Source organism: Pangasianodon hypophthalmus, chromosome 10, assembly GCF_027358585.1.
Source record: "Pangasianodon hypophthalmus isolate fPanHyp1 chromosome 10, fPanHyp1.pri, whole genome shotgun sequence".
Lineage (NCBI taxonomy): Eukaryota > Metazoa > Chordata > Actinopteri > Siluriformes > Pangasiidae > Pangasianodon > Pangasianodon hypophthalmus.
In genome coordinates, this window is record NC_069719.1 from 16,767,709 (window position 1) to 16,795,392 (window position 27,684).

Sequence of the window (27,684 nt, forward strand, 5' to 3'; positions counted from 1 at the left end):
CATTCTTTACTGTGCCTTCATTAAGCAGAGTTAGAAGGAATAGGACTCACATTTAATCAGTTTCCAATAGATCTATGACATTTTAAACATAATTAAAAATCAAGAGCTATTCAACGCCTGTGTTTACAAGGCATATTTAGGCATATTTAGTAGCAAACATTGTGAAACATTGTAAACTATTCAAATATCATTTACATAATGAATAAAAAAAAGCAATATTCAATAAAATATTTTTAAATTCAATACTCACATAATTGCTATCAAGTTCATCACACATTAAGATTAATGTAAAATTAAAATGCTACATATAAGCAATCATGAAGAAAAGAAATATGACATACTTTTTGCCTCATTCACAATTCACAAATAATGACTTGATACATAAAAATGAGTATTGACTTGTGTTAAATTCTGAATTATCACTAATCATCTGATACAACATCTTAACAACATATTGCTGAGCTCAACTCCACCCTCATCAGTACACTTTTTGGAGCTAAAAGGGATTCTTTGGTGGTGTTCCATCAGAGAGGAAGTTAGAAATAGACAAGAGCCTTAAACTTGCTTTAATGTAAGCTGAATTTGATCCCATTTCCTGCTAGTGGTGAGTGTAAAAGACTGCAGGCTTTGTTTCGGGTGTGAAATGCTTCTGTGGTTACAGGACCAGTACCAGTACCAGTGCATATTAACTTCCCTTGACATCCTAGCATCACACATAAGAATACCTCATAAGAAAATGTTTATATTTCTCTCAAAATCAGTGAGAGCAGAATGAGATAGGATACGTAATAAGATATAACATATCATTTTGTAGTTCAGGGCTAATCCTGGTCAACAATTGCTATTAAGCCGCTTTATTCCTTTTTATCTTAGAACACACTGGCATGATTTTGATAGCCGATGCATGCATGTACTTGCGACCCACAGAGTGAAATTTGTCTGCTGCCTGACAGCTCTTATCACCAGTTTCTTTGCAGCCAGCCGGAGACATACTCATACACTAGCAGCATGACAGCACCTCCTGCAAACAGCAAACCACATGGCGTGAGAATCAATCAACATAACACGTGATGTTATTGCAAAATTAATTCTGGATTATACACTGTTTTTTACATTACCTGGTCCAAGTCTCAAGATCTTGGGAATTAGTCCTTTGTATAATGCAAGATACCTATAAAAACAAAATGTAAAACTTTCGCTTTACAAATCAACACAAAAAGTAATTTTTTTAAATAAATTTCCATAATATATATAAATATATAATGTGATCTAGTACAATGGCTGTTCTAATTTTCAATAAACTTTAAACACTTAGCATTTAATTTAACAAAAAAGTACTGAGTCACTAACGAGTACAGTATTTCCAATTTAATATGCATATAATCAATGGATTGTTGTATGTCTGAACACTAGTACTAGAAAAAAGGATTATGCGTGCACCCCATGGTGCTTAAGCAGATATAGAGCCCTAAAATCTGGCCATGTTATGTACCTGCCCCTAATGTGTTCAAGCTGATCTTTGGCTTGGGGTCGCCACTCTCCGTGTCCCAGCCTCTGTCCCCTGCCTCTGCTGGCGTTAATAAGGCTCGAGCCACTTCCTCCCTGCCCTGCTGTCTGATTAAACTGACCTGTTGAGCGCCGTGCGCCTCGTTAGGACCTGCTTAACGACGTCTCCCATAGGGACCACTAATTAGCTAGGACTGTGTTGTGTTAGAGGGTTGGACAAAATAGGGTAGAGGGGGTACCCTCTCAGCACCCCAAAGCTCAAACGGCTACACTGAGTGGCTCAGTCACACACACAGAAAATGACACACACACACCCAACCCTACCTTAACCCAGGCCCCAACTGATCTAATAAGAAGCAGTCTGCCAGTCTCCATGAGCAAAGTAAAAGGAGCAAATCATGACCCTGAAGACTCATAAAAGCAATGAATTCACTTGCAAGCTTGTCAACCAAAAGAGACTCTGCATCTACTACAGCAATGGCACTCAGGACCTCAGACAAACAAAATCACTGCAAATTCATTACCACAGTCTTCAGTATGACAAACATAGCAGCATATCAACATGTATAAACTGTATGTTAGTATTATGCAGAAAACTCAATAGATGAAAACAGCATAAATTTCCTCAGTATTCACGAAACAGATAAGCAAATATCTAGCAAAGTGTGAATGTGAACGTTGGCCAGATACAGCTAGGGGTTGTTAGTAGAGAAATACCCGTATCTCACATGACTTTAATATTTAGTGTATAAACAAAAGTTGCTTTTTGCTGCTTCGCTGACTTATAGTGAGGTTCACATTAAGGTCAGATGTGAGAAGTTGAAAAATAATATAAATTTAATATAAATATTGAAATCCAAACGCACACAATAATAACAAAGATACCCCAGATACATTTTTTATTTATCAATTTATTGTTTCATTCATGTGTAAATTGATCTGCAGTGTTGGTCCAGCTTGAATGTCTCATTTTGACAGCACAAAGTAGAGCTCACCCTTCTTCACGGTATACCAGAGCCATGGTCTGGAAACAGCTCCTGTACTTTATCTCCCCTTGGACTGGCTGGGGACCCTGGATACGGCTCTTAGCCACGTCAAAGGGGATGTTCACACAGGATGAGATGGTTCCTGCCAGCAAACCTATAGTAAACTTTCTCATAAACTCCAGACGAGGATCCTTTCAGAGAGAAATGAAAAAGGAGATACTGGGAAGAATCTAAATTTAATGCAGAAGAGCAAGATATTTTATGACCCAGAGCACAAAAGATCAGTTTCAATTCAGTATGCGGTTATGAACATTCATGGCAGGGAATTCTGGACCAATTGCAGGTTTGTTAACATATTGTTTTGGAAAGCTAAACATGATTCTAATGTTTGTGTAGAAAATGAGATTTCAGAGCTGAATTTCAAAAACATAAACCAGGCATATAGAACACAAAACAGCTGCCCACTAAAGTATGCAGTGGTTGTCCTTCTATATTTCTGAGTTTGACTTAATCATCTTCTTTGAAAATACAGACCAGCAAATGTGGAGTCAGTGAAGAGTGGAAAAAGTGCCACAGAGGGGCATCCTTGACAGCTGTAGAAACTAAATTGTAGGAGTGGAAGAGCAGTAAAGAGACAGAATGAGTAACAAAGGAAAGAGAAAGGGGAGGGGGGGATCGTGAATATGATTGCAAAGCTGGCATGAAAGCTCAGATCATTTTATGGTAGCAGGAGGCAGATTAGAGTTTCCTAAGAACAGTGTGGCTCTCCTATTGGCTGAGGCATGTCACATGACACAGGGCGAGGTTTGGCGATAGGATTTATAAACAGGGTTCATGCAGGCAGACTGGGCAGGCATATGGGGACAATTTGGGTAATTGGGCTGTGACTCGGCACCAGAGTATTACAGTACCAAAAAAAGGCCAGACCCACGCAGCTCTGACAGCTAATTGGCCAGGATATTTTTACAAATGACAGCAGCCTTGCTGGGTCCGGCCTTTCTCAAAGCAGCGGACACCCTGAGTGACGAGCTGAATCAACAGCTAATCCAAAAGTCTGCGGCAGGGGGAGGAGCACTGTTCTGAAAAGCACTACCAGCACTGGACCCTATTACTATGCAGCCTACACACCACTCAGCCGTTCTAGCATTCTTCATTTCAATCACACAGGACCATGGTTCTTGCGGGATGCCCCTACAACTAAATTCAGTATTAATTGGAGCTTTCACTGCAGCATTACTGTAAAAATAGCACGCAGTACACATAGTCAGATGGCCATGCTCACTTGTGGCCAGAAACCACCGGAGGAGATGAATCACTGATTAATCTAGATCTGGCTACATGAATCTTAATGTCTGTAGAATGACTCAAGCTGAAACCTCAAAGCCCTCAAAGTTCAGCTTTCCTTAACAATTTTGCTTGTCTGTTTGGGTTTGAGGGAATAGTAAATATTGGGTTCAGGCCCCATCAGACAGGCAGCTTTTTAGACAATCACATTCTGAGTCCAAATCTACATGAGGATATAAAATGCTCTGCAGATCTTACACTGTAACTCTCCAATACTGAAACAATACCACTGCCTGCTTCCAATTAGTTAATTGGAGTTAATCTAATGCTCCAGTATATACATGTGGAGCATATGGCTCCGTTTCAATTTAACAAAATTAACTTTTGTTTGGGAGTAGAACCCTGCCGGATGTGTAATGTGAACCTTTGAGGATGTGACAGAGAACAAACATAGAAAGGATTAGTATGGTTGATCTTAGCAGCTCCTATCCTCTACCTCTCTACCACCCTCTCTCTCTCTCTCTCTCTCTCTCTCTCTCTCTCTGTCTTGCCTTACAAACCCCCACAGCTTATTAGACAGATTTATAATTAAGTACAAACTACAGAGTAAAAGTCAGTTTGCACCGTTATTACAGTTCTTGCTCTATAGGGGTCATTAAAAACAAGGGTGTCAGAATTACATCCACCACCCCCAAGGTTACATTTTTTTACCTGGCTGGCAGGAAGGGTGTTTTTAACATTGAAGTAGAAGCCAAAGTAGATCATGTTGAAGACGCCATGGCGACCCAGTGTGGAGGTCAGGCCCTTATTTAGCCCACGCAGACCAATGCCATCTGAATTAATGATCATTCGAGCCTGGGTAAATGTGGATGGCTGCTGGATGGGAAAACAGGAATAGAGACAGAAGAAGCTTACCATTAAAAGTACATTATGACATTGATATTCTCAAACATTATTGTCACTATTGTCTCTTACCACTTTGAAGGAATCTCTGTTGGCCTGAAGGTTTACTTTCACTACCTCAAATGGATTAACCACCAGAGCTTCTGTTAAACCTGAGCCAAGCCCAGCTAGGGAGAGAGCCTGATGTAGACAGAGAAAGACGCAAGTAGCCAAAAGGCCAAAAGAGCTATGATAAAGACAGTGTTTGCGTCATATACAAATACACCGTATATTTTGGATGATCAGTCAATGCTCTAGGTATGAATGTCAGACCAACACTGTAATTCATTGTGAACAATGCAACAGTGATATTAAGCTTGCTACGAATGTTTTTGTTCAGATGGAGGGCTTGACTTTAACCTACTAGCTGAAAGAAACTGCTTCCATCATTCATTCACACAGGGAAGAAAAGGGACACAGACAGAAGACAAAGATGAATGAATTGCCTCAGACAAATTGACTGGAACAAAGATTAATTTGGCCAGATGCAGAAATAAAAGATTAACGTGAATGGCTTGAATGACTCAGAAGACAATTTCATTTTCATATTCTTATTAAAGATCCCAAAGGACCTTTATTCTTAAAATGAATGGATAGCGTGATTATGTGTTTAACTAGTCCCAATTTCACACACTCTAAATTGGCATCTAGATCTTATGCATTGTAGCAGAGGAAACTATTGAAATTTATAATATAGTTAACTTCAACATACATATATGCATATTAGATGCCACTGTTTTTACAAATATCAGCAGATCTGGATATGTATATACTGTATGTGTATGTATATTTGTGTACTTGTGTAAGCGTGTGTGTCTGTACTGGTGTAATGGGAAAATGTCAGGGCTGTGTATGTGTCTCATTACTCTCCCTCAGTTTCTATCCCCCATCACACCATGTAGGACCATCATCTCAAACAGGCCTCAGCCATGTTTACACAGCTAGCCGTCCACAGCTAGCCGTTCATTTGTTATTTGTATTATTACTGCATACGTCCTCATCCATCAAGCTGAGCTGTCTCAGCTGCACTGAACAGGAAGAGGGGGCTCTGCCACACTACTCAAACATGCCCCTTAATAAATTCAGTCTCTGGCTAATGATCTTACCTATCCTCATTGTGTCATATATTTCACACTGTATACCAGATCCTCCAGCTGCCTAGGTAGGCACAGAATGACATGTTCAGGGAGGATGGGAGAAGGCTGGGCTTAGGGCTGTAATGGAGGGGCCAGGTAAATATTTCCCATATTATGGCTGTACTAACAATTTGTAGATGGGATATGTGCAGAGACATAGAGAGTGAGTATGTGCACGTGTCAAAGCTGACAGAGGGAGCTCATCTATTGGGCTGCAGGTAACAGAGTGCTGTCACAGTAATGGATCATCTATCACTCACTTCTACTTGGCTAACGTACAAGTCTTCCATTCTGCCAGCAGCCTTAGCAATGCTGGAGGCAATACTGGGCTTGCAGTCATTTATTACTCTAAGCACTGGACTTACTGAGGCACTATATTAACAGGTAATTGTACATTGTTTGTAACTGCACGTGTTTCTAACCAGACCCACTTTAAAAACCCTGCACAGATTTCTAAAGTATGAAAGAGAAAAAAAACACTGTATGTAATATGATCACTGGGTTGTGTGTGTGTCTGTATGTGTGTCTGTGTGTTTATGCATATAGTATGTGCATAAATTGTGCATATCAAATGACTTACCAGGCCCTGAGATAAGGCAGTGTAACTTAGCAGGTTCTTGTATTGCTCAAAGGTGAAAAACTGTAGCGTAGACAAGACAAATGAGCAGTATCAGTATCAGGAAGTAGACTAGCATAAATATATACTTACGCACATGCACAAATACTAACATGTATGTACAAGCATGCATGCACGTACACACACACACACACACACAGAAAGAGAGATGCAAGTCATGCCACCACCCTGAGCAAACACAGCTCACACACAGACCACGAAGATCATAACAGCAACATGCTCTCGCGTGCCCACACAGCATATACACTAATGAGATAGGCATCTACGAGTAGTAGTCATTGTTAAATTGTAAAAATTACATTATATCAGAGAAGATCTACTTTGAACCAGTCAAAAATGTCTTCTTTAAAAACAAACCAAGGCAAAGGATATAAAAAATATCTATATATTTTTTTCCTGGTTAAGGTAATAAACAAGTAAATCTCATTGCAAGAAACATTAGTTGTCCAAATAGGACCTGGCAGATGGCTAACGCCCAAACAGAGGATGGAAAGAAAGAAAGTATTTTACAAATATGTTATTTTCATGCACAACAGTCTCCAGAGTTTACACAGAATAATGCAAAAAACAAAAATCATCCAGTGAGTGGCAGTTCTGCTGGCAGAAATGCCGTGTTGATGAGAGAGGTCAGAAGAGAATGGCCAGACTGGTTAAGCTGACAGGAAGTCTATGCTAACTCAAATAACCGCTCTTTACAACCATGGTGAGCAGAAAAGCAAGTCAGAATGCACAACATTGTCAAACCTTGAGGCAGATGGGCTACAACAGCAGAAGACAACATCAGTTGCACTCCTGTCAGCCAAGAACAGGTATCTGATACTACAGTGGACACTGGATAGCTGAAGGTTAGAGAAAGACCAGGAAATGTTTTTTCCAAACTGTCCCATTTAAGTGAACCTGTGCCTGCTGTAGCCACAGATTCCTCTAGAGACTGTTGTGCATGAAAATCTCAGAATCCATCTGACACCAACAACCATGGAATGGTCAAAGTCACTGAGATCACATTTATTTCCATTCTGATGTTTGATATCAACATTAAATGAAGCTGGTGACCTGTGACTGTATAATTTCATGCATTGTGCTGCCACATGATTGGTTGTTTAGATAATTGCATGAATGAACAGGGGTACAGTTCCTATTAATGTTTCTATTAAAGTGGCCATTCAGTGTATATGATAATATATGTATTATTATATGCAATATACTATACTATAATCAGTTATAGCTAACCTTCTGCTCAGTCTCCACCAGCAGTATAATCTGTGATGTTCGAGAAGGACTGGATGGCATGTAGGTCAATATTGAAGGTCCATGGCAAATATACAGAGTGTGAGGATAAACAGAGCAAGAAAGCTTGTGTTTGATCCTGTATGCTTCAGGTAAAATACTACTAACTGCTGCAAGAAGGACACACCCAGGTCTATGTTTGTGTGTTTGTTGTGTACATCACTAGTCTGTTTTGTCAGACAGATGTTACCTTAACTGCTCTCTTTGGCGTCTCAGCTAGAATTGGTGGCAGGATTCCCTTGTAAAAACCATACATTCTGTAAACAGAGGACAATTCATTAACACTCAAACACAGGTATGACGAATACACACAGAGTTAGTTTTAGTTTAACTGAATTCAGGAAAGAGAGAAAGTTGATCAAGGAAATGTGCACAACTATCCAAACATTTCACAAAAAGTACTTAAAGATCTGTGAACACCTGTTAACCATTCAATCCTAATCTATGTTTACATAATTCACGAGCCGTCAAAATGGTAGGGACTTCCATGGAAATGTGCACTGTTGACCAGATGTTCTTAGAATGAATGGAGGACGCCACTGTTCATGTACAATTAATCTATTTCAACTCAAACACTACAATGAATCCAATTACATTAAAGTAACTGTACACAGTACAACAAACACCATGAATTGTCAGTACACAATGCTGAGTCAAAACAAAAGAGTGAGAAATAAATTGGCAATCATTCCACCTGTTGCCAACAGTAGCTTGGTAGCCAGTTTCATTGCGCCACTTCTATGGAAAACCGCCTCTATCATCACTGACACATACTGCTGATTATCTTGACAGAGCTTCAACTGTTCTTGTGTGTTTGTTTCAAAGCAATTGTTTCCTGCCTAGAAACAGGTTCAACTGGTCTATATGCTTCAACAAGCAAAAACTGCTTTGCAAAGTGGAAACAGTGGACATAAAAAGCTCATCACTACAATAGGCAAAATAGTTGCAGCCCCATCTCTAAAGATTTCAGTTCGGTTTCATTCACAAACATAATTAACTGAAATAACAACACACTTCATGAAAAGAATGACATTTGATAAGTACATTAATTATGGGGGCTAATACAAACCTGCAACAGGCCTTACCTGTATTCAACAGTACAGCAAAGTTATTAACAGCTGAGACAGTATAATGTAGAAAAACGAATTAATAAACGAACACTAACTGGTAGAATACCTTACACTGGTGAGGTTACACTGCTTGGAATATATTTTAAAATAATCATAACTATTAGAAATATCTGAATATACTTTATACATTTGGGAAAATTAAATGTATTTTTGACTGTTTACACTGCAACTGCCAATGCTATTACTGGTAGTTAATATGAAAACTCATAATAAGGAATTTATTTACAGTCTCAGTAAACACATGACTGTTAACAGATTGTAATCAACACCAGAGCAAACAGCAACGTGCTCCAGTAATCTAAATACTCTCACTCTTTCTCTTCTCAAGCAGACTGATAGGCAGTCCCTGTTTAGACAGCACATATATACATTTCTGCACTTGAAACCTGGCTCTGTTTTCTTAATCTTAATGTCAGGACAAGCCTGAGCATGGGAAACTCCTCTCTTACTGTCTGCAACAACACCACTGTGGGCACGGAGAAATGTTTGAGTTTAGTAAGATTCTTGGATATAATGTAAGAGAAGGCAAGTACTGTAAACTGCCAGTCAAATGTTTTTGAACACCTGGAGCTTCTCATGTTTTATTTAATCACTAATTATTAGTTATCGCCACAGACTAAGCAAAATGATACAGAATAGCAATTAATTAAGGAAGCTTAAATCTTAGTGGAGTTTATTAACTGCTTGCTCTCAGATCCTAATGGGACTCTAAATGAGTGCTTTATTAAAGGCAGACACACTTGGAAGGTAAACCTGTTAAACCTATAGATAAAAGACTCATGGCGCTAATATCAACTGTAAAACATAAGTAAGTGGTGTGCTACAAGTGCCTAATTAGATTAGTTGAGTAGAGAAGAGTTGAGTAGAAGACTTTGACCTTTTCCTATTAGACTAGATCTAGATTGTTCCAATAAAAGAAAGTAATTTAACATATAACATCTCTTGACTTAAAAAAAAAGAATAATTAACACTGCTCTATTCATTTCTCAAATTCACAGGTTAGAGTTTCATTTTCATTTAAACAAAAATGCTTAAACATAGGTTGTTCAAAAGATTTTGACTGGCAGTGTATATCACAAGATTTTATATGTACACTTAAAAGTAATAATATTTTCACACTAATAAATACTGTACAGTATATGTAGTACAAATATCTGTCCTCTGTGTTTAAACAAACAAAGCCACCATTCTGTGCAAAAGAGATTGGGTCAATGATAACCTAAAGCCAGAACTAATAGTGCACTTTCCAGGAGAAGCCAAAATAGCCTTACAGTATGTTCAAGTACACCAGAAGTTAATTGCCAAGGTTCTCCAAGTCAGGTAGGTTGTCTTAAGTGTAAAAACGAAAGAGAGAAGTAGGAGCGGGAAGGGTTTTTGAGTAGCAGATCATTCACATGTTGATACTGAACACACATTTGTGGACAGAGAGGACAGTGTAGCGTGACTTCTGAGTGTGAAACCCACCACACAACTGTATTGTGAAAACATGACCCAGTAGTGGTCAACAGAGACGCTCTCGGCTGATTGCTCCAGGGTGTAAATATTGTTGTTTCTGCAAACAAAGATGGGTTGATTACCTCAAGTTCTACCACAACCCATCTCAAAAGCCCACTACTCCCTCTGACAAACAAATCACTTGTTCACTGGGAAGTACTGTATCGCTTTTCTGCCAGTTTATGGGTACTCTGGCAACAGAAAGGCTGCTGCACTGACACAAGCGAACTTTCGTGAGTGTGGGAGTGTAAAGTCAAAAAGGAAGCCCCTTCCCGATGCATGCAAACTCGCTTCCCGGGAGTGGTTAGTCTGAGAAATCATCAGGTGGTGAGATAAAGCTCAGATTTGTAACACACACACTCAAGACCCCATTTGACTGTGCCTGGTTTGAATGCTGATTTGACTCTAAATGTAAAGCACACGCAAGGTCTCCACTAGGCCTTCGTAAACAAATCTATTCCCATTTAGGATCTGTGTGGGTCCAGCTGCCTGTGTTTGTATAGGTGTGATTTGTCTTTGATTTCCATAAACCCATTTTGTCTCATTCAACACAGAGCCACATAACTCATCATAACAAAAAGGGAGGAAGGAAACAACGCATTAACCAAATTGGATAATGAGACATATGTTTGATTCCAGGCTAGGTTTGGATACTGACTTCAAATGACTAATAGACATTTCTCTTTAATATCTCTCAAGTATGCATGATTCTATGCATGCTACAGATCAGGTGTCCTATACTTGACTAACAGCCTGCATGCTTCATCTGCAAATATTACTATTTACTAAAGGAAGCTATAACCTTGTCCCTGGCCAAGAATAACACACCATCATCAATCATAAAACAGCAAGCAGAGACATAGAAACATCTAATGTTACACTTGCAAAATACAGTAAAAATAGAAGCTAACTAAGAGTGAATTCATTGTGGCAAGTAAGAGCTTGTAGCTTTATCACCTCCTGCACATTTTTTTGAAAACTAGTTGTTACAGACTACCTTATACATGATTGTGTTCTGGATGAGAAAACACAAACTAACTTTTAAAAATTAACTTGGGTACATGGTAGCAAAAAAATATTGCTTGCTTTGCATCCAAAATCCATTGGTTTCTTAAAAAATGGCCATAGAGTATATATTTCTTATTTAAATAATTTTTATCTGAAGCTAAGAACATTCAAATTTTGAACAAATTATGCTAATCTTGTAATATTTAAATACCACCAATTACACTGGGTCTTTCAAACTCATGTCAATGATAGTATTTGTAAACTTTGAAGTGCTATAAAATCTTTCTGACCAAAAATTTTTGGTCATGTTGATTGACTTCAATGCTGGTAGCTTTTACTGCACTCAAGGCTAACAATGAGACCGGCTTCAAAGAAGCAGATTTGCTAGAAGCTGACATGCTAAGAAGCTGACACAAAATAGCAAAAATACAATAAAAATATGGATTCACTGGACTGTCAATCCATTTATTCAGGATCATCAAATAATTATGTAGAAAATATAACTACCTATTTACAATGTTCAGTTGTAAACAACTGTTATAAACAACTGTTTACAGTCTTCAGTTTTCAATCGTGTAGCTAATTATTTCAGGTATGTTTTTCAATAACTGAAAAAATCAGCTACATGCTTGAAAATTGAACATTGCAGAAATGTATAGATATGTAATTAATGTTTTTAATATGCTTGTTGCCAAGAACAAGAATTTTAAAAGAATTATATATTAATGCACTAAATGTATTTTGAACATTAGGCAAATCTAATGTAAAACCTTTTATATTGATTTTGTGATTCAAAATGAAAGTGCTTCCTTATGATTTAGAGGTTGAGAATGCTCATGTAAAAAAAAAGACTTTCTGTTTAGCTGCAGACAGATCATGATCAAGCTCCTCCTACATATAAACTCCTATACCTGCCTTCAGCCAGACTAAATCACATAAACTATAGCCAGATTAATAGATTACAACAGTGCCTTTGGCACTGGCAGCTAGCTTGACATCTTAACACATTCAGGAACAATTGTCCTGTCAATCAACTGCATACAACATGTAATGTGAAATAATTGTGAACAGTTTACTAATGTTAAGTGCACAACACATTTCTACATTAGTACTGTTCCTACTTGACATGCTGTACATGCCAAAACATGGAATCATGCTGTCTTTAAAGCTGTGATATCATCCTCAGATGGATCTGTTGCTTTTAGATAATTGCCATGTTGAAACAGAGAGGTGTAATATTTCTACTGAAATCAAACCTAAGCAAAGACAGAGCAAATGTGAGAAAGTTATTTATTCAAATAACTCCACAATAGTGGAGTGTAACTTATAACTAAATTATTTTGGCCTGTGGATATGATAATACTTTCTCCTGGGCTGTAATTCTACAACACAAATATATTGGGGATGATAATTGGGGTGGAGGAAAGAAGAGCTGGTGTCTGCAGGGGAGGCGCGTGCCGATTGCACTGCTGACAGCTCCATACGGAGTGAGAATGGCATGCAGTATTTGTGAGCTGGTGAAGGATCTCACAGCAGTCTCTCCCCATGAGCTGCTGCTGTTTCACTGTCACCTGTGGCCACACACACACACACACACACACACACACACACCTTACACCAGATTAGTTGTATAAAACTGTCAACGCTACAAAATGCACCATAGACAAAATGGCAGGCACTATTTTCCAAATCTCCACTTTATAAAGCAGGATCTACTAAGGCTGTTTGTTTGTGTCTGCTTCAGAATGTGAGCGCTACACGCTAGCTTTGTACTGCTGATTACTACAACCAGACAGACCACTGTGAATGTCATAACCCCCAATTCTCCATTCCACAGTATGTGTATTCCTGTTTCTCTCAGCTGAAACACTTTCTCACAACACTACAATCTCTAGCCATCCCTTTTATAAAAATGTAACATGAGTATGAGAAAGACCAATTATAATGACATTAAAAATAATGATGATGTTAGTAACAACAATCATGTTGTTCTTCTTTTGGCTGCTCCCATTAGCGGTCACCACCACAGCAGATCATTGGGCTGCATATTTTGATTTGGCACAGTTTTTATACAGGGTGCCCTTCCCAATGCAACCCTCCCCAATTTTATACGGGCTTGGGACCTGCACTGGGAGTGCACTGTTGTGTGCTGGGGTTGGTTCCATGGCCAGGAATCGAACCTGGGGCACAGCAGTGAGAGTGCAGAGGCTTAAACACTAGTCGTCCAGGGACCAACAACAACAACAACAATAATAATAATAATAAGAAGAAGAAGAAGAAGAAAAACTATTTAACTTTAAAAATTGATTGCTTTGAGTACAGCAAACTTATAAAGAATTAGGTGTTTATTTAACTTATTCTTTGCTACACTTACCTAAATCCACTAAGTTAAGTTTAAAGAACTAATTAATTCAATTTTGAAATGCTCTTTTGGTTATAAAGCTATGTTAAAAATAACATGTGAACATGTAATGATAACATGTTATGATAACGTGAGAATATGCGAAAGTCCACACCTGATGCCAGGATCTAACCCAAGACTCTGAAGCGGTGAGGCGCCAACGCTACCGACTGCACCAATGAAATAAGATGTTTATTTTATTTTACTCAAGGTTTAAAGGTAACGTTTCTCACCATTCAGTCATGATAGTCACTTATCCAGACCTTTATATTTGATATTTTAAAGGATTTTATGAAACTGGACCTTTATAAATTTTAACTGAATACCTTTGGCCTACATAGTTCACTATTTGTTAACTAACTGAATTGACGTTAAGTGACCAAACACACCAACAACAAATTTTTGTATGAGGTAATTAAAACTTGAGTTACATGAGTTGTGCTTACTTAAAAATTTCACATATAAATGAAGTAACTCAATCAGACGGAGTTCTTCAAACAATGCTGAGTTCTCCTAACTTAATTCAGATAATATGACATTTGAACTCATTTGAATAGTGATTACTCATTTCATCTAATCATTTCACTTCCACTGTTAAAAGTAACCAGATGGGCACCAAATGAAAAATATAAACTAATGGCTTCACTTTCTAGCCATGAACTTACAGTACATATATGTTCCACTACCAGGTAGGATGAGTGCATGAAATGTTCAAATTCTCAAACATCTCAATGGGTACATATATTCAGTATATTTTATCATTCCTCATTAAAGCACTCAAACACACACAAGCAACAGAAAGCAAACATGGTACATTTCTATGTACACACCAATAAACGGTGTAGGATCAGCAAGGTAAAGAAACATAGGCATACAATAATGTACAAAAAAGCTGCATGCTTACCCCTCTTTGTGAAATATGGTTCTGAAACAGTCCCCCAGGCCTTTATAGCTGTTTGGGTCACTCACTCCTCGCTGAATTTGGAACCTGAGGGAACATGCTTTTTCTTTAAATATCACCACATTTATTACTAATTATAGCAAAACAATTTACCAGAAATCATGCAGGCTATTGGAAAGGTGTTTCTCAATATATGCTTGCTAATTCATATAACCCAACAAAAAAAAAAAAAACCCTGAGATTGACATGTTGTAAATGAAGGTAAAGGTGATTCTAGGCTTTGTTATTTAACACGTCATGATAAAATTGCTTTTAAAATATGATGATGGTATTGATGTACACCAATACCTTGCTCCCGAAATTCAGGAAGGAAATGAAATCTATGATCTCACACCATATCTACACTGATGCAGTAGACTATGCATTAAGCCATTTTTGGATAGAAAATATAGTGTATATAGTCTGCAAATTTTGTTCTGGATGACAACATTTTATAATCTCTGGGTTACAGGAACCTTAATACTTCATTTTGAATTTTGAGTATTTTGACTCTTTTATATTAAAGGGCTAATTTTATTAGTGGTGCCCAGATTTCTTCTTGGGGCTCAATATCCATCCATCTATCCATCCATCCATCATTCTGTTTGTATACATGTTTGTTTTAGTAAGGTTTGTGTCTGATTGTACTATACTATAGAAATGAGTGAATCTACCAGGTGCTTTTTACAATTGGTTATCAGTTAAACATTTTTTTGTGACATGTATAAAATAAGTCAACACAAATTATTTAGTAAGTTCTCGTAAGTACTAAGCTGATCCACTGACAGCTGAAAGAAAACCAAGGAATAAAGGAACAGACTAATCTGTGTACAAGTCTCAAACATCCTCTGAGTGGCTACAGAGCCTATTCTAGAACCTCAAGCCCAATGGAGGAATCAAACAGTAACTTAACCCATATTTTCCACTCAGCCCTGTCTCTCCATAGCAGGCCTTCAGGCTGCAATCTCTACTGTTTACTGCTAGTAACCTTTTAGTTACAACTCTGCAGTTACATGTATATTTATAATATAATAGTTAATGGACCTTTTTGGAGCTACAAACCTGCTAGTAACTTGCTAATAAACATAATCTAACTCTGTGTAAATGTTAACCTTAGGTTGCACTTGGAGATAGTTTTTACTGCATTATCCAATTTCATTGTACTGATACTGATGAAAGGAGACCTGCTGGTTGGATTTTACACATCCTGTTTAATAAACATATATATATATATATATATATATATATATATATATATATATATATATATATATATATATATATATGCTGTACTGAACTTTTCTAATTAGATTAGATCTGGATAGTTCCAATAAAATAAATTCTTTTCTCAAATATATCAACTAAAATGCAACTTTAAGCACTTTTTCTCTCCTATTAAATGCTTTACAAGAAAAAGGCAACATGAAAAATTGCAGGTTTACATGTGAACGGTGGAGTTTGTTTTTAGTATTTGTCTCAGAGCCATGTTGAATTTTGTCATTTGTTGAATGGTGTAGAAATGAATTGATGCAATGTGAATCTTGCTTATGATTTATATATACAGTACTGTGCAAAAGTCTTAGGCACATGCAAAGAAATGCTGTAGAGCAAAGCTGCCTTCAAAAATAATGAAACTAAATGTTTCTGCATTAAAAAACAAATACTATAAAGAGCAGTAAACAGTAATAAATGAAACTAAGTCAATATTTGGTGTTACGATCCTTCGCTTTAAAAAAAAATAGTAGTCTCGGGTACAATTTGTGCAGTTTTATAAGGAAATGAGCTGTAGGTTTTACTGAGCATCTTGCAGAAGCAGCCACAGGTCTTCTGGAGACTTCGACTCTCACACTTGCTTCTTATTTTTGCTGCAAAACCCAGCTGCCTTCATTATGTTTTTCGTCTGAAAAGTGGTCTCTTAAGTAATATGCTGCTTTCTTTACTGACATACAAACATTTTTCTGGAACATTTAATTTTGTTCTGGAAAACTAATGTTTGGAATTCTAAAATGTTTTTGTACTGATTCAATAATGTAGAAGTCATAAAATAAAAACCTATAACAAAGTTTGTACTAGAAAAAATAGGGTGCCTGAGACTTTTGCACAGTACTGTACATGTACATATATTATATTTTATATATATATGTATGAACTTAAATCATAATATGTTCATATATACAGTATATATATTATTGAAACTATCCACATCTAATCTAATTAGAAAAGATCAATATATTTTATCACCCTAATTAATTTGTAGCACACCACATAATATTTACGTTTTACAGTTAATATTAGCACCATGAATCTTTTATCTATAGGCTTAAAGGGTTTACAATCCAAGTGTGCCTGCATGTAATACAGCACTCGTTTAGAGTCTTATTGGAATCCGTGAGCAAGCAGTTAATGCACATTAAGACATAAGCTTCCTTACTTATTGTTATTCTGTACCACTTTGTTTAATCTGTGGCAAATAATTACTAATTGGTAATAAAACACAAGAAACTCCAGGTGTTCTAAAATTTTGACTAGCAAATGTCCTTGGCATATTGTCTGTGGAACTGTACTGGAGGGATGGGGCACTATGGGTAATTCTGGTAACTTTGCAGGCCATGGATATGATTTATATCCGTTTTCATATTCATGAAACCATTCAGTGTTTCCTCATTCTCTGTGGATATGGGAATTATCATCCTGCAAGAGAGGATAAAGGCCATGCATGGCATTGGTCCAAATGTAGGTATAGGTGGAGCAATTGTTGCTGGCCTCAGTGTCCTTTTTGAGTTGACAATAATCAACCAATTAATGAGCAGTAACTGACTTTGATTAGTTTTACTAACAAGTCTTTAGTCTGACTTTGTTTCATTCAGTTTAACACAAATTATACATGGAAAAATTTGAACTACTTTCTCAAAGTCTACACCTACAGGTGGACCAACAAGCTAGATGTATCTAAAAAGGTATCCAGTAAATGTACGATTTTTAAAAGCCCCAGCAATACATGGTGCACTTATTTTACCAGCGGAACATGCCGCATCATGCCGCTACCATTTCAGTGCCACTGCTGTACTGAGAATGATGCATACATTGTTGGGTCATGAGGCAACACTGAGCAAAATTAAAAGCATTTGAGGTCAAAATAAAAATAACCAAATTCAAACTTCCTTATGTGAGAGGAACAAAAAAGAATGAGAAAGGCAGTTTAGGGGATGGGGGTGGTATGGAGAGGAGCAAAGATTCCCCTCATATGGTTTTGACTGCCAAGTCAAGAGGTCAGCAGTTAGTCGTTCAGTCGGGTGCCTGATGGGGCCATAAAGCGTGTCGGTTCCATCGAAGGAAGGGGTTTACTGAGGTGACTAGGCTTTCATAAAGCCAACAGATTAACATCTTAGAGGGGTGTCTCCCAGCATACAATTTTGTAGATTCCCTAATAGCTTGTAAGGCATGCCTGAAAAACAGTTAAAATAGCACCATAAATGAACGTCCAACACCATATTAAGAGAGGGAAGAAAAAAGGAATGCTTAAAGGGCAGGCAGTCTGTGGCATCGGGGGCAATACTGGCAAGGGAGAATGAGTAAGAGATGGGGGCACAGACCTGGAAGATTTAAGACCAGAGGAGCTTGTAAACAAATTTTAATCAGTCTTAATTAAAGTCATATGAATGCAAGGTCAAGGATAGCTGGAGTTCTATTTGTCCATGTTTGGTTTGCAGGGACAGTCCGACCCAGACTAGTCAAGAGAGAGAGATGGCAGGGCTATGGTCCACTCCCAGCCCCCTGACCCCACACCTGACCCTGAGGTCACCTCATTTCCTTGTGTCCCTTACCTACCCTCTCATAAAGATCTTGGACCAAACAGCACGGCCTGTGAGAGATAATGGGGGCATATGAGGAGTTCATGGCGACAGAGCATGTCCCAGGCCTCTTGCCACACTGCCACATCACACTGGCCATGCAGGAAATACCAGCAGACAAGACAGGAGTTTTTCTTCTGGTCAGCACTGATTTTTATATGGGTCCTCTATACGACATAACAGGATAGCAACATAAGTCGGAACTGTCAACAATCTGGCTGATACAGTTGTAGCCTGTTCTGTTATAGTCAGCGAACAGAAAAACCATGTAAATCCCCGGAGCTTAATTAACATACGAAGCTATCAGAATTCTTCTTCTTCTAACCCCAGAAAGAGATGTATTCAGAAATGATGATGCCTGCAAGTTCACTGACAATAAGTCACCTAACCCACTGTGCGTTATTTTACTATCTCACAGCATGATGGACAGCCACGTGAGGGTGAAGATAAGGGCAGGTTGGTGTTTCTGTGAGCAATATGAGTGCTATGGGGTAAATAACCCAGGGAGTCTTTTGCTTGACCCCAAAGTTCTTGTAAAAAGTGCATATTCTAGGCTCTACAAAAGAGGATAAATAACAGCTAGGGAATGGGAGAACCCCTTCTTTGTATTTTTACAGACAAGTATGCAGTGTTTAGGGCCAGGCAGAGTGCTAGGGCCTTGTCCCCTCTGAGACCCTTGTGGTAATGGGCCTACTTTGAGTCCAACAGGGGGGGCTGTGCTAGGCTAGAGGACAAGCTGATGGGCTCAGGACCAATAATGATGGTGTTAAAAAGAGCCCTTTGGGAAAGGTAGAAGGTTACTGGGTTGATCAAAAGGCTTGAGTTTGATGGCTTTGCCTTTAAAGGGGTAGGCTGAACTTTTAAAAAGGTCTCTTAAATTTGCCTTCTTAAAAACTGGGGTATTCCCCATAGAAATTTAAAAAATGTAATTCAGTAGAATACTGATCCAACAATAAATAAAAACTGAATGAAAGAATAATGTAGTACTTTGGAATCTGATGTTGTATGCTGCTGATGGAATAAAAAAGCTCCCACCCCTCCCCCCAATGAGAATAAAGAGTAATATGGCAGAGTGCAAACTATATATATATATATATATATACCCTTCTTCGTATTTTTACAGACAAGTACGCAGTGTTTGCGTGTGTGTGCGTATATATATATATATATATATATATATACACACACACATGCACACACACATTCACTGAGCACTTTATTAGGAACATTATACTAATACTGGCCTCTCTTTGCTCTCAAAACAGCCTCAATTCTTCATGGCATAGATTTTATATATATATATATATATATATATATATATATATATAGAGAGAGAGAGAGAGAGAGAGAGAGAGAGAGAAAGAGAGAGCAATTAGATATATGTCAAAAACAAGACACATTATAACTGAGTCAATTCCTATTTGTTCTTGCTGAATTTACCTACATTAAGACCAGGAATGAAATGAAGCCTAAGCCTTAGAGTGAATAACAGTAACAAGAATCAGAGAGTGTCTTCTCTTCACATCAGATCTGCAGTACATTAGGAAATCCAGAAGGTAGCATTAAAAGGAAATCTATTTTTTACAACCAAACAGTTAATTTTAATGAGCAGGATCATAAAAAATGGCAGAAGTATGTGGTACCTGAGGTTAAAGCACAACATGGCAAATGTAGGCATTCGATCAAATTCAGAATAGGAAACACCAAGATAAGGTCTGCCTGATCCAGCTCTTCATGTATACTTAGTAGCACTGACTACAAGCAATTCGACAAGATAGGTCTTGGTCTTCAGTTTGTCTTCAATTTGTCTTATTGACATATCCATAGTTGATTTTATATAGAAGATAATTCTAAATGATAAATAATACAGATCTTTTTGTTGTCAGGTAAACTGAGCCAATGGAGGGAAAGATATAAATAAAGAAGATGGGAGGTAGGGCATTAGGGGAAGTGATAAAGATGTTGCGCTTGCGACACGGCAGGATCCTGGGGTTGGTCTGGGTTAAAGGAGCTTGGGTTTCAATGGCACAACAGGCCCACTGGACCCACTGTGACCAAAGTAATGAAGGCAACCAGAGAGAGTGGAAAGGGCAAGGAGTTTCAATGTTGGGATGTTCTTTTAGACAGAACTTCAATCCTTGACTTAAATATCTGACTCCCTTATTTGTGTCTTCATGTTTGGCCCTGGAATAGCCAAACTCTAGATGGGATTGGCCTGAGATGGCCAAACTCTAGATGATCCCTTTGTGATGTGGCACTTTGTGTACCATGTTCTTAGCTCTTGTATATCACAATTTCAGATTAATTGTTGACATAAAGGACTCTGTAATAAATTAAACACTCAATATCACAAATATCAGATAACTCTATTTATCCCAAACATATCTGAATAACTAAACACAGAATTTGGGAATAAACCCAAAATACGTGTGAGGAGGTCATTTTACCTTGGCAGATCTAGGGATAGCCCTGGCTCCACTCAGCATAGTTACAACTTCTTTGAAGTAAGGAAATGGTCGGGGATAGTGAAGACTCCTCAGTCAGCAGGCAACCGGCGGGTATTGCATAGATGATCAGGACAGCACAGGACTCAACTATCAGCACTCACAGGGCTGCTTCTTCAAACAGAAATCTGAGACTGTACATTACAGCTCTGTGTTTATGCTCCTCACCCGGCCTGACAGGAGCACAGCACACAAAACACCACATGTAGTGGGCTGCAGATGCTGCGAGGCGACCGACAGGCGCTGGAGACAAATGAGTTTTCATCGGGCACTTTACTACCTCTCTAAAACGGATCATTTCAGCACACCAGGACACTTTTGCTTTATTTCTATGTTTTTACTATAATGTATTTGGTATTTGTGACACCCTCTAGCAAACCTGTTTAATACCACATCCTAATGTGCTATGGCATGTACATAAACAGGGTTATACTGTTTCAAAAGATATACAAAGAGACAAGACCTTGCCTTGCAGCTTTTGAATATATATAGTACCTAGCACAAGTATTCACCCCTTGAACATTTCGACATTTTGTAGCGTTACAACCTGAAAATTAAATGGATTTATGGATCTAACTGGGGTTATATGTCATTAATCTACACAAAATAGCCCATAATACTGTGTGTGTGTGTGTGTGTGGGGGGGGAAGGGGGGGGGGGGGGGGGGATATAGTTTGCAAAATTATTTAAATAAAAAACATAAAGATTGTGGTTATATAAGTATTCAACCTCATTGCTGTGAAACTGTGAATTAGTTATAGTGCAACTAGTTGCCATCAGAAGCCATATAATTAGTCTACAATGTGATCTCAATATAAATACATTTGTTTCTGGAAGGACTTGTTAGAAAAAATTCCAAACAAACAACATGACGAAGACCATCAAAACAAGTGCAGGACAAGGTTCTGTAAAAGTAGGAGGGCATTGGTCAGAGAAGCAACCAAGAGCCCAAGGGTAACTCTGAAAAAGCTGGAGAAATCCATAGATCAGGTGGGAAAAGCAGTTCACAGGACAACTGTAATCTGGACATTCCACACAGCTGGAATTTATGGAAGAGTGGTGAGGGTTCTCTGGTCTAATGAGACCAAAATATAACTTTCTGGCCTTGGCACAAAGTGTTATGTTTGGCCAACACTGCACATCCAACACAACCTCCTACTGCGTACATGTACATCTACACAATTCTGCGGGGTGCTTATTATTTCCAGTTGGGGGCGATTGTGTGCTATTGACAGCTAGGGGTGCTGTGCGGGATATTTTACAAACAGAGAAGTTCACCACCATTATTTTAGCTTTGGATTTTATTTGATAGCTTCTATAAATTTATAATCTAGTACTCCCAAGTGGTGCAACAGGAAAACAAGTACAAATCCCAAGTTTGAACTGGATTTTATTTCGCTTAAAGTTTATCCAAAATAATAATAAAAATGATTACTGCCACTTTTCTCTCTTGGACTCCCAGCCACAGATTGCAATGGAATCCTGAGTTTCAAACTTACGATCTCCAGATGAGAAGGTGATTCTGTTGCACTACTTGGCACTAGAGAGCTTAGTCTATTTACTTCTAGTTTATCTTCCAAAGACATTTTGAAAAATCAGTGATCGAGAAAGTAATCCACCTTGTTCATGTTTATTAAACCCCCTTATGTATTTCACATTTCACCAAGTGTAATAACTTGATGACTGACAATGATAGGCTGTGTGAATCTACAGTCTAGGCTACAAAGAAATCAGCCACAGCCTCTACCATTCTGTGTATTTTACTTATGAGCACTGGTAATGATATTGCTCTTGGTCACACAAAAGTAAAAAAAAAAAAATCCACTTTAAGCCATTTGTTAACACCAAATAAGATGATGTGGATGCCAAAAATATATCCTTATGTAGAAAATTAAATCTTAAAACCCAACATCATACTTCTGGTCATTTTGACAGGGATTACACACACACACACAGAGTGAGAGAGAGTTGTTCATGAAGACCAAAGGCCATGGCAGGGAAGGATTAGAGGATCAGGACAGCACAGCTAAACGCCATGCTGCTTTACTGGGCCAGATCAGCTTCCAAACCTAAGAGCTTTGAGCCCTGCTGTTTAAAGGCTGGCTCAGGGATGCGAACAGGAGTGCACTGAGGTTCAGACAGCAGTTGGGGGTAGAAGCATGGAGACTCCACTCTTGCCATCACCTACTCCTCAAAAGGAATCTGTCTGTTACAGCCCTTGTCAAACGACCCCCCTTCCCACAGGAACATCACTTTCAAGCATGCCCTGATCAGAGAGAGGCAAAAAGAGTCACAGTGAGAGCAGCAAGATGGACAGCCACGTTTTTCCCCAGCACTCGCCAGTTGTGCTTGGATGTGTTTGTGTACCAAACTGCTGTGGTTGACTAAGTTATGGATCACAAGTTCAATGCTGGTTTACATAGACACTCCCCATACCCACAGAAATAAGTAATTTATTTAGTGTAAGCTAGAAGAATGCGTCTGACAGGACTCAAATTGCCTTTTTCTCAAAGGACAGAGCTATGATACCCAAAATCATATATTAGGTCATAGTTCTATATTTCCTTCTTTACAAGTGAGCTGTTTCGAAGGTATTTTGAATTGGCATACAACATGGTTGAAAGGCAAGTATCCTGGTGGTCCAGATAATTTTTTCTGTTCCTGTTTACAGGGCCTGGGTCACCACAGAGACCAGGCTCTGTCTATATATTTTATTGATATGTCTTAGAACATGAGACTTATGCAAAATTGTGAATGCATCTGTGAGAATTGTGAAGTTTTTAAGTATAATTAAGTAATAAGAAATCTATGTAAATTGATTGAACAAAATGGTCAAAATTATTCAAAATAAAATCTCAAAGGCTGTCCATTCAACCTTGCTAAAGATGCTGTTTAAACATCAATTCTATGCAGAGGGCAAAGATTGCAAGATCACCTGAGAATTAAATTTTCTCAAAGGTAGACGAGGGGGCGAGTTGTGGACCAGTGCATCCTTTCTCACTGGACTGTCCGGCCACAATTGTCAATGTGTTGACTTGGATTTGGTGAAGAGATCCTGCATCTCATCAATCCTATCATATGCTACTACTCTGGCTATACACACCACCTCAATAGTGCATCCACTGCATTGTTGCTTCAGCAGAGGAGTTGCCCTCACTGAGGCTAACTGTGGATAGACCCACCTGAGGAGAATTCCTGCAAGGTGGAGAGAGCTGTTAAATCTCATGTTGCCCTGAAGGTTGATGTAGCTGACAACCACAATGTTGTCTAAGTGAAGAACAGAACCAGAAGTTTCGTGTTTTTCAGTTTGAACAAAAGGGTTACAGCTGTTCTGTTTACTGTGTTTGTTATTCAGAGGAAACGTGGCATGAACCAAGTAGAGCATTACGGGCTTGAAACTAAAAAAATGACAAATCACTAATAGCTGCCTATCTGCCTGTAAGTCGGTGTCTGTGTGAGTGCCCCAGAGAAAATATTCATAATATGCCATCAATGATACCTTGTGATATAACACATTGTTCAAACCTAGGTTTTGTTGTCTAGCTACTGGCCATCAGGGGAGACAAGGCCACTTGCATATATACACATGTGGTGTTAGAGAGAGGCTGAAGGGTAGGGCTTTGAATTTGAATGCCGGTCTTTCAAAGGCAAACCTTAGAAATCATCTGAATTCTGGGTGTGATAGGAACATGAAAATAAGCATCGGGTGGGCAGGTCCACCAACATGAACCAGTCCTGTAGCTGAACAACTTCAACGACATCAACCTTAGTATACAAGAAGGGGACAGGTTGAACCCAATTAAATCTACAATTAGACCAAACTGCCATCATTCTTATGAACAAGGAAGTAAGTAGAGTAGAATCCCTTGTTTCAATCTTTTGATTGTGCTGCTATCCAACAGAGAAACAACTTTTGGTGTCAGAGCAATAATTTTGTTAAAAACTGATATAGATAAGGCCCTGAGCACCAAAAGGTTTCAGGGCCAGCAGCAGAACTGAAGTTTATATCCCTTATCTGATGTAGTCGCTGCCCAGTGTGTGATGTATTCAGCCATATACTGTCTTGTTGCCAGCCACTGGCTATCATGGGCATGTTCACTGTTAGTATACCATTTAGTGGACTGTTTAGTGGTGGGGCACTGTTTAGGGCCCATGCTACTAGATGGATGGGAACACTTGTGCTAGGCAGGCAGTACCCTTGTTAGAAAGCAGAACTGGGGTATGGTGAATTAAAAGTGCTGTTCAGATGGTCCATTTGACTATCCAGGGCTTCTTTGGAGGCAGGCTCAAAGAGCAACCCTGGCAGATTTTGCAGGATTGATCTGTACACGTCTGGCAGAGCAGATTGAGCTAACTACCCTTGATGCCGCACGCAAACCAGGCTGTCGAGAGTTGCCCCATATACTGGCTTAAGTGTCTCAGCACTAGGAGTGAAGTGTCAATCAGCACCCTTACAGAGGGACTTCTGTAGATTGGAGGAATACTAGCAGTAAGACTGCTAATGCATTTCTCATGAATGCCCCATGTGCTGCATTATTGTAATTACTCACTAGAACGTCATCATTATTTCTGCATTTAGCACATGGGCTATGTCCAGATGCGTGTTTCATCTAGTGAGACCCTGCAAAACAGAGATCAATTGCAAATTATCGCAGAGCATCCTGATCGCCTTTCTCACCACACAGTTTCAGACCACAAGACCCTAAAGTGAATTGTAAAGACAGTTGAGAAGATCGTTGGGGTCTCTCTACCCACAATTGACAGAGCTTGAAAAACAAAACAGCAACAGAAAATTACACGATGCCAACACAGACAAAATCATTTTTGTTGGAACTACCTAGAGCGCAGAGGAAACAATGTCTCAAGCTATAAAGGGTCATGACAAGCATTACAAAAGTGAAAGCTAGCAAGGCAATGGGGCAAAAATACACAGAGGTGTTTGAACCTGCGGGAGGGTCTAAGGGTGTCTTTGGGGTGGAGTAAAGTTGTGTAACCAGATCTCCACATAAAGAACAATCTGGACTTCTTCCTGGTCTCTAATGAGAGCGGCAGTGAAGCCGGCAGGCTGATCAGAGTCAGATGGGGTGCCCCAAGCACACTGCCCCCCGCCGAAAGTGCCGCCCGACACCCTCTGTTACCTCCAAGTGAGCTGAGACCAGCCCATGAACCATGTAACTAGGTGGTTTCCAGGTTAATGAAAAGCTGTAACTCCAGTCCCACTGTCTCCCTGGAAGGCTAACTATATACAAACACCCCCTAACCAAATGCACTCCACTCCCAGTAGCAAATAATGCAACTTCAAAGAAAAAAAATAAAATAAAATAAAATTAAGCCTTCTTGAATAGTGGAAAATTACATTTACTACAACTAACTGGCAGAGAATGTGACTCTTCTTTTACACAGCGACTCTGATATATCACTGAGCATATCACTGAGCAGCTCTAGGTGGGTGTGGGTGTGCAACAACCCCCACTCTTTCCTCTCCCTGGCTCCAGTGCCCTCATTTGCACAGGGTAAATATGTATTCTAGAGTATGCATTTTGTCAGGTTCCCCTCTAAAAAACCCTTTGATTCCACCAAAGCAGCTTTTTGAATAGAGAAAAAAATGTTCACTCCAGTTGGCATCCAATTTGGAGCAGTGAACATTAAAGCAGCAGCCAGGTACTAATAAGAGACATTCCTGCAACTAGCGTCAGAAAGGAGGTGTGTTGGGTACAACTCCCTCAGTGGTTCCATGTCCTGCACTAATAGATTTCAGCTCTACTCACCCCCCCAATTAGCCAGCTAGCATGCTTTAGGGAGAAAATGTTGGTGGGGAGAAAAAAGGAAAAGGGAAAAGAGCAACTAACAGATGAAAATGTAAGTCATCCACCTCTCCCATAGAACTGAGGTCATGGCCTCACAAAATATGATGACATTTTCATATTCTAAAACAACTCAGTTATGTAGAATTACAGTTTGCCATTTGATTAGACTTGAAATTGAAAAAATATGACAGTACAAAGATACAAAATGTCAGACAAATCACATACACAGAGATAAACACTGTTACATGTCTCTCTCTCTTTCATGCGTACCTCAAATAAATAAAGCAGACATGGTTTAGTGGAGCTTTTCCCACTTTTAAGGAGGAGCACTACAAAGAATATAGAGAGTGCACTTTTAACCCTGACCCCGCATGAAGAGAGAAGGGCCTAACCATGGCAAAACCTTCAACTAGAGACCTTAAATCACCCTACAGGATTCTGGAGTATCATGTATCAATTTGCATGAACTCATGTACTTATGTCTACTTTTGCCTTCTTTTCCTTGTGGCTTCTTGAGCAAAACTATCTCACTTTTTTCAATCCAAAATGTCCAGATTTATGTACTGCAAAATGACAGTATCAAAGAATAAATGTATGTGCACGTACACGTGTGCATGTGTGTGCGGGCATGTAAGCATGTTAGCAGGAGAGCCAGGGTCTTGGCAGGGCACATAGAGGCCATAAAGGTTTAGGAGTGGCCCACGACCTGTTTACTACCCACTGAGTAGCTTTGGTGTGAGGGCCCCGATTACCCTCCATCCTCGGCTTCCA

The 27,684-nt window shown here is 38.9% G+C and overlaps 1 protein-coding gene across 4 annotated transcripts in view; it reads right to left on the reverse strand.

Annotated features, from left to right (window-relative positions):
• Window positions 1-925: 925 nt before the first annotated feature.
• Window positions 926-27,684, reverse strand: part of slc25a21 (solute carrier family 25 member 21) — a 76,536-nt gene continuing 49,777 nt past the window's right edge. For 3 of the 4 annotated variants that reach the window (XM_026934103.3, XM_026934098.3, XM_026934099.3), the window contains 8 exons: window positions 14,716-14,799; window positions 7,969-8,035; window positions 6,435-6,494; window positions 4,752-4,859; window positions 4,488-4,652; window positions 2,502-2,683; window positions 1,119-1,171; window positions 926-1,021 (listed from right to left, as the gene is read on the reverse strand). In XM_026934103.3, coding sequence (XP_026789904.1) covers window positions 960-1,021; window positions 1,119-1,171; window positions 2,502-2,683; window positions 4,488-4,652; window positions 4,752-4,859; window positions 6,435-6,494; window positions 7,969-8,035; window positions 14,716-14,799 — 781 coding nt within the window. In that variant the 3' untranslated portion in view covers window positions 926-959. The remainder of the gene's footprint in view (window positions 1,022-1,118; window positions 1,172-2,501; window positions 2,684-4,487; window positions 4,653-4,751; window positions 4,860-6,434; window positions 6,495-7,968; window positions 8,036-14,715; window positions 14,800-27,684) is intronic. The other variant, XM_026934101.3, reaches the window with a different exon arrangement.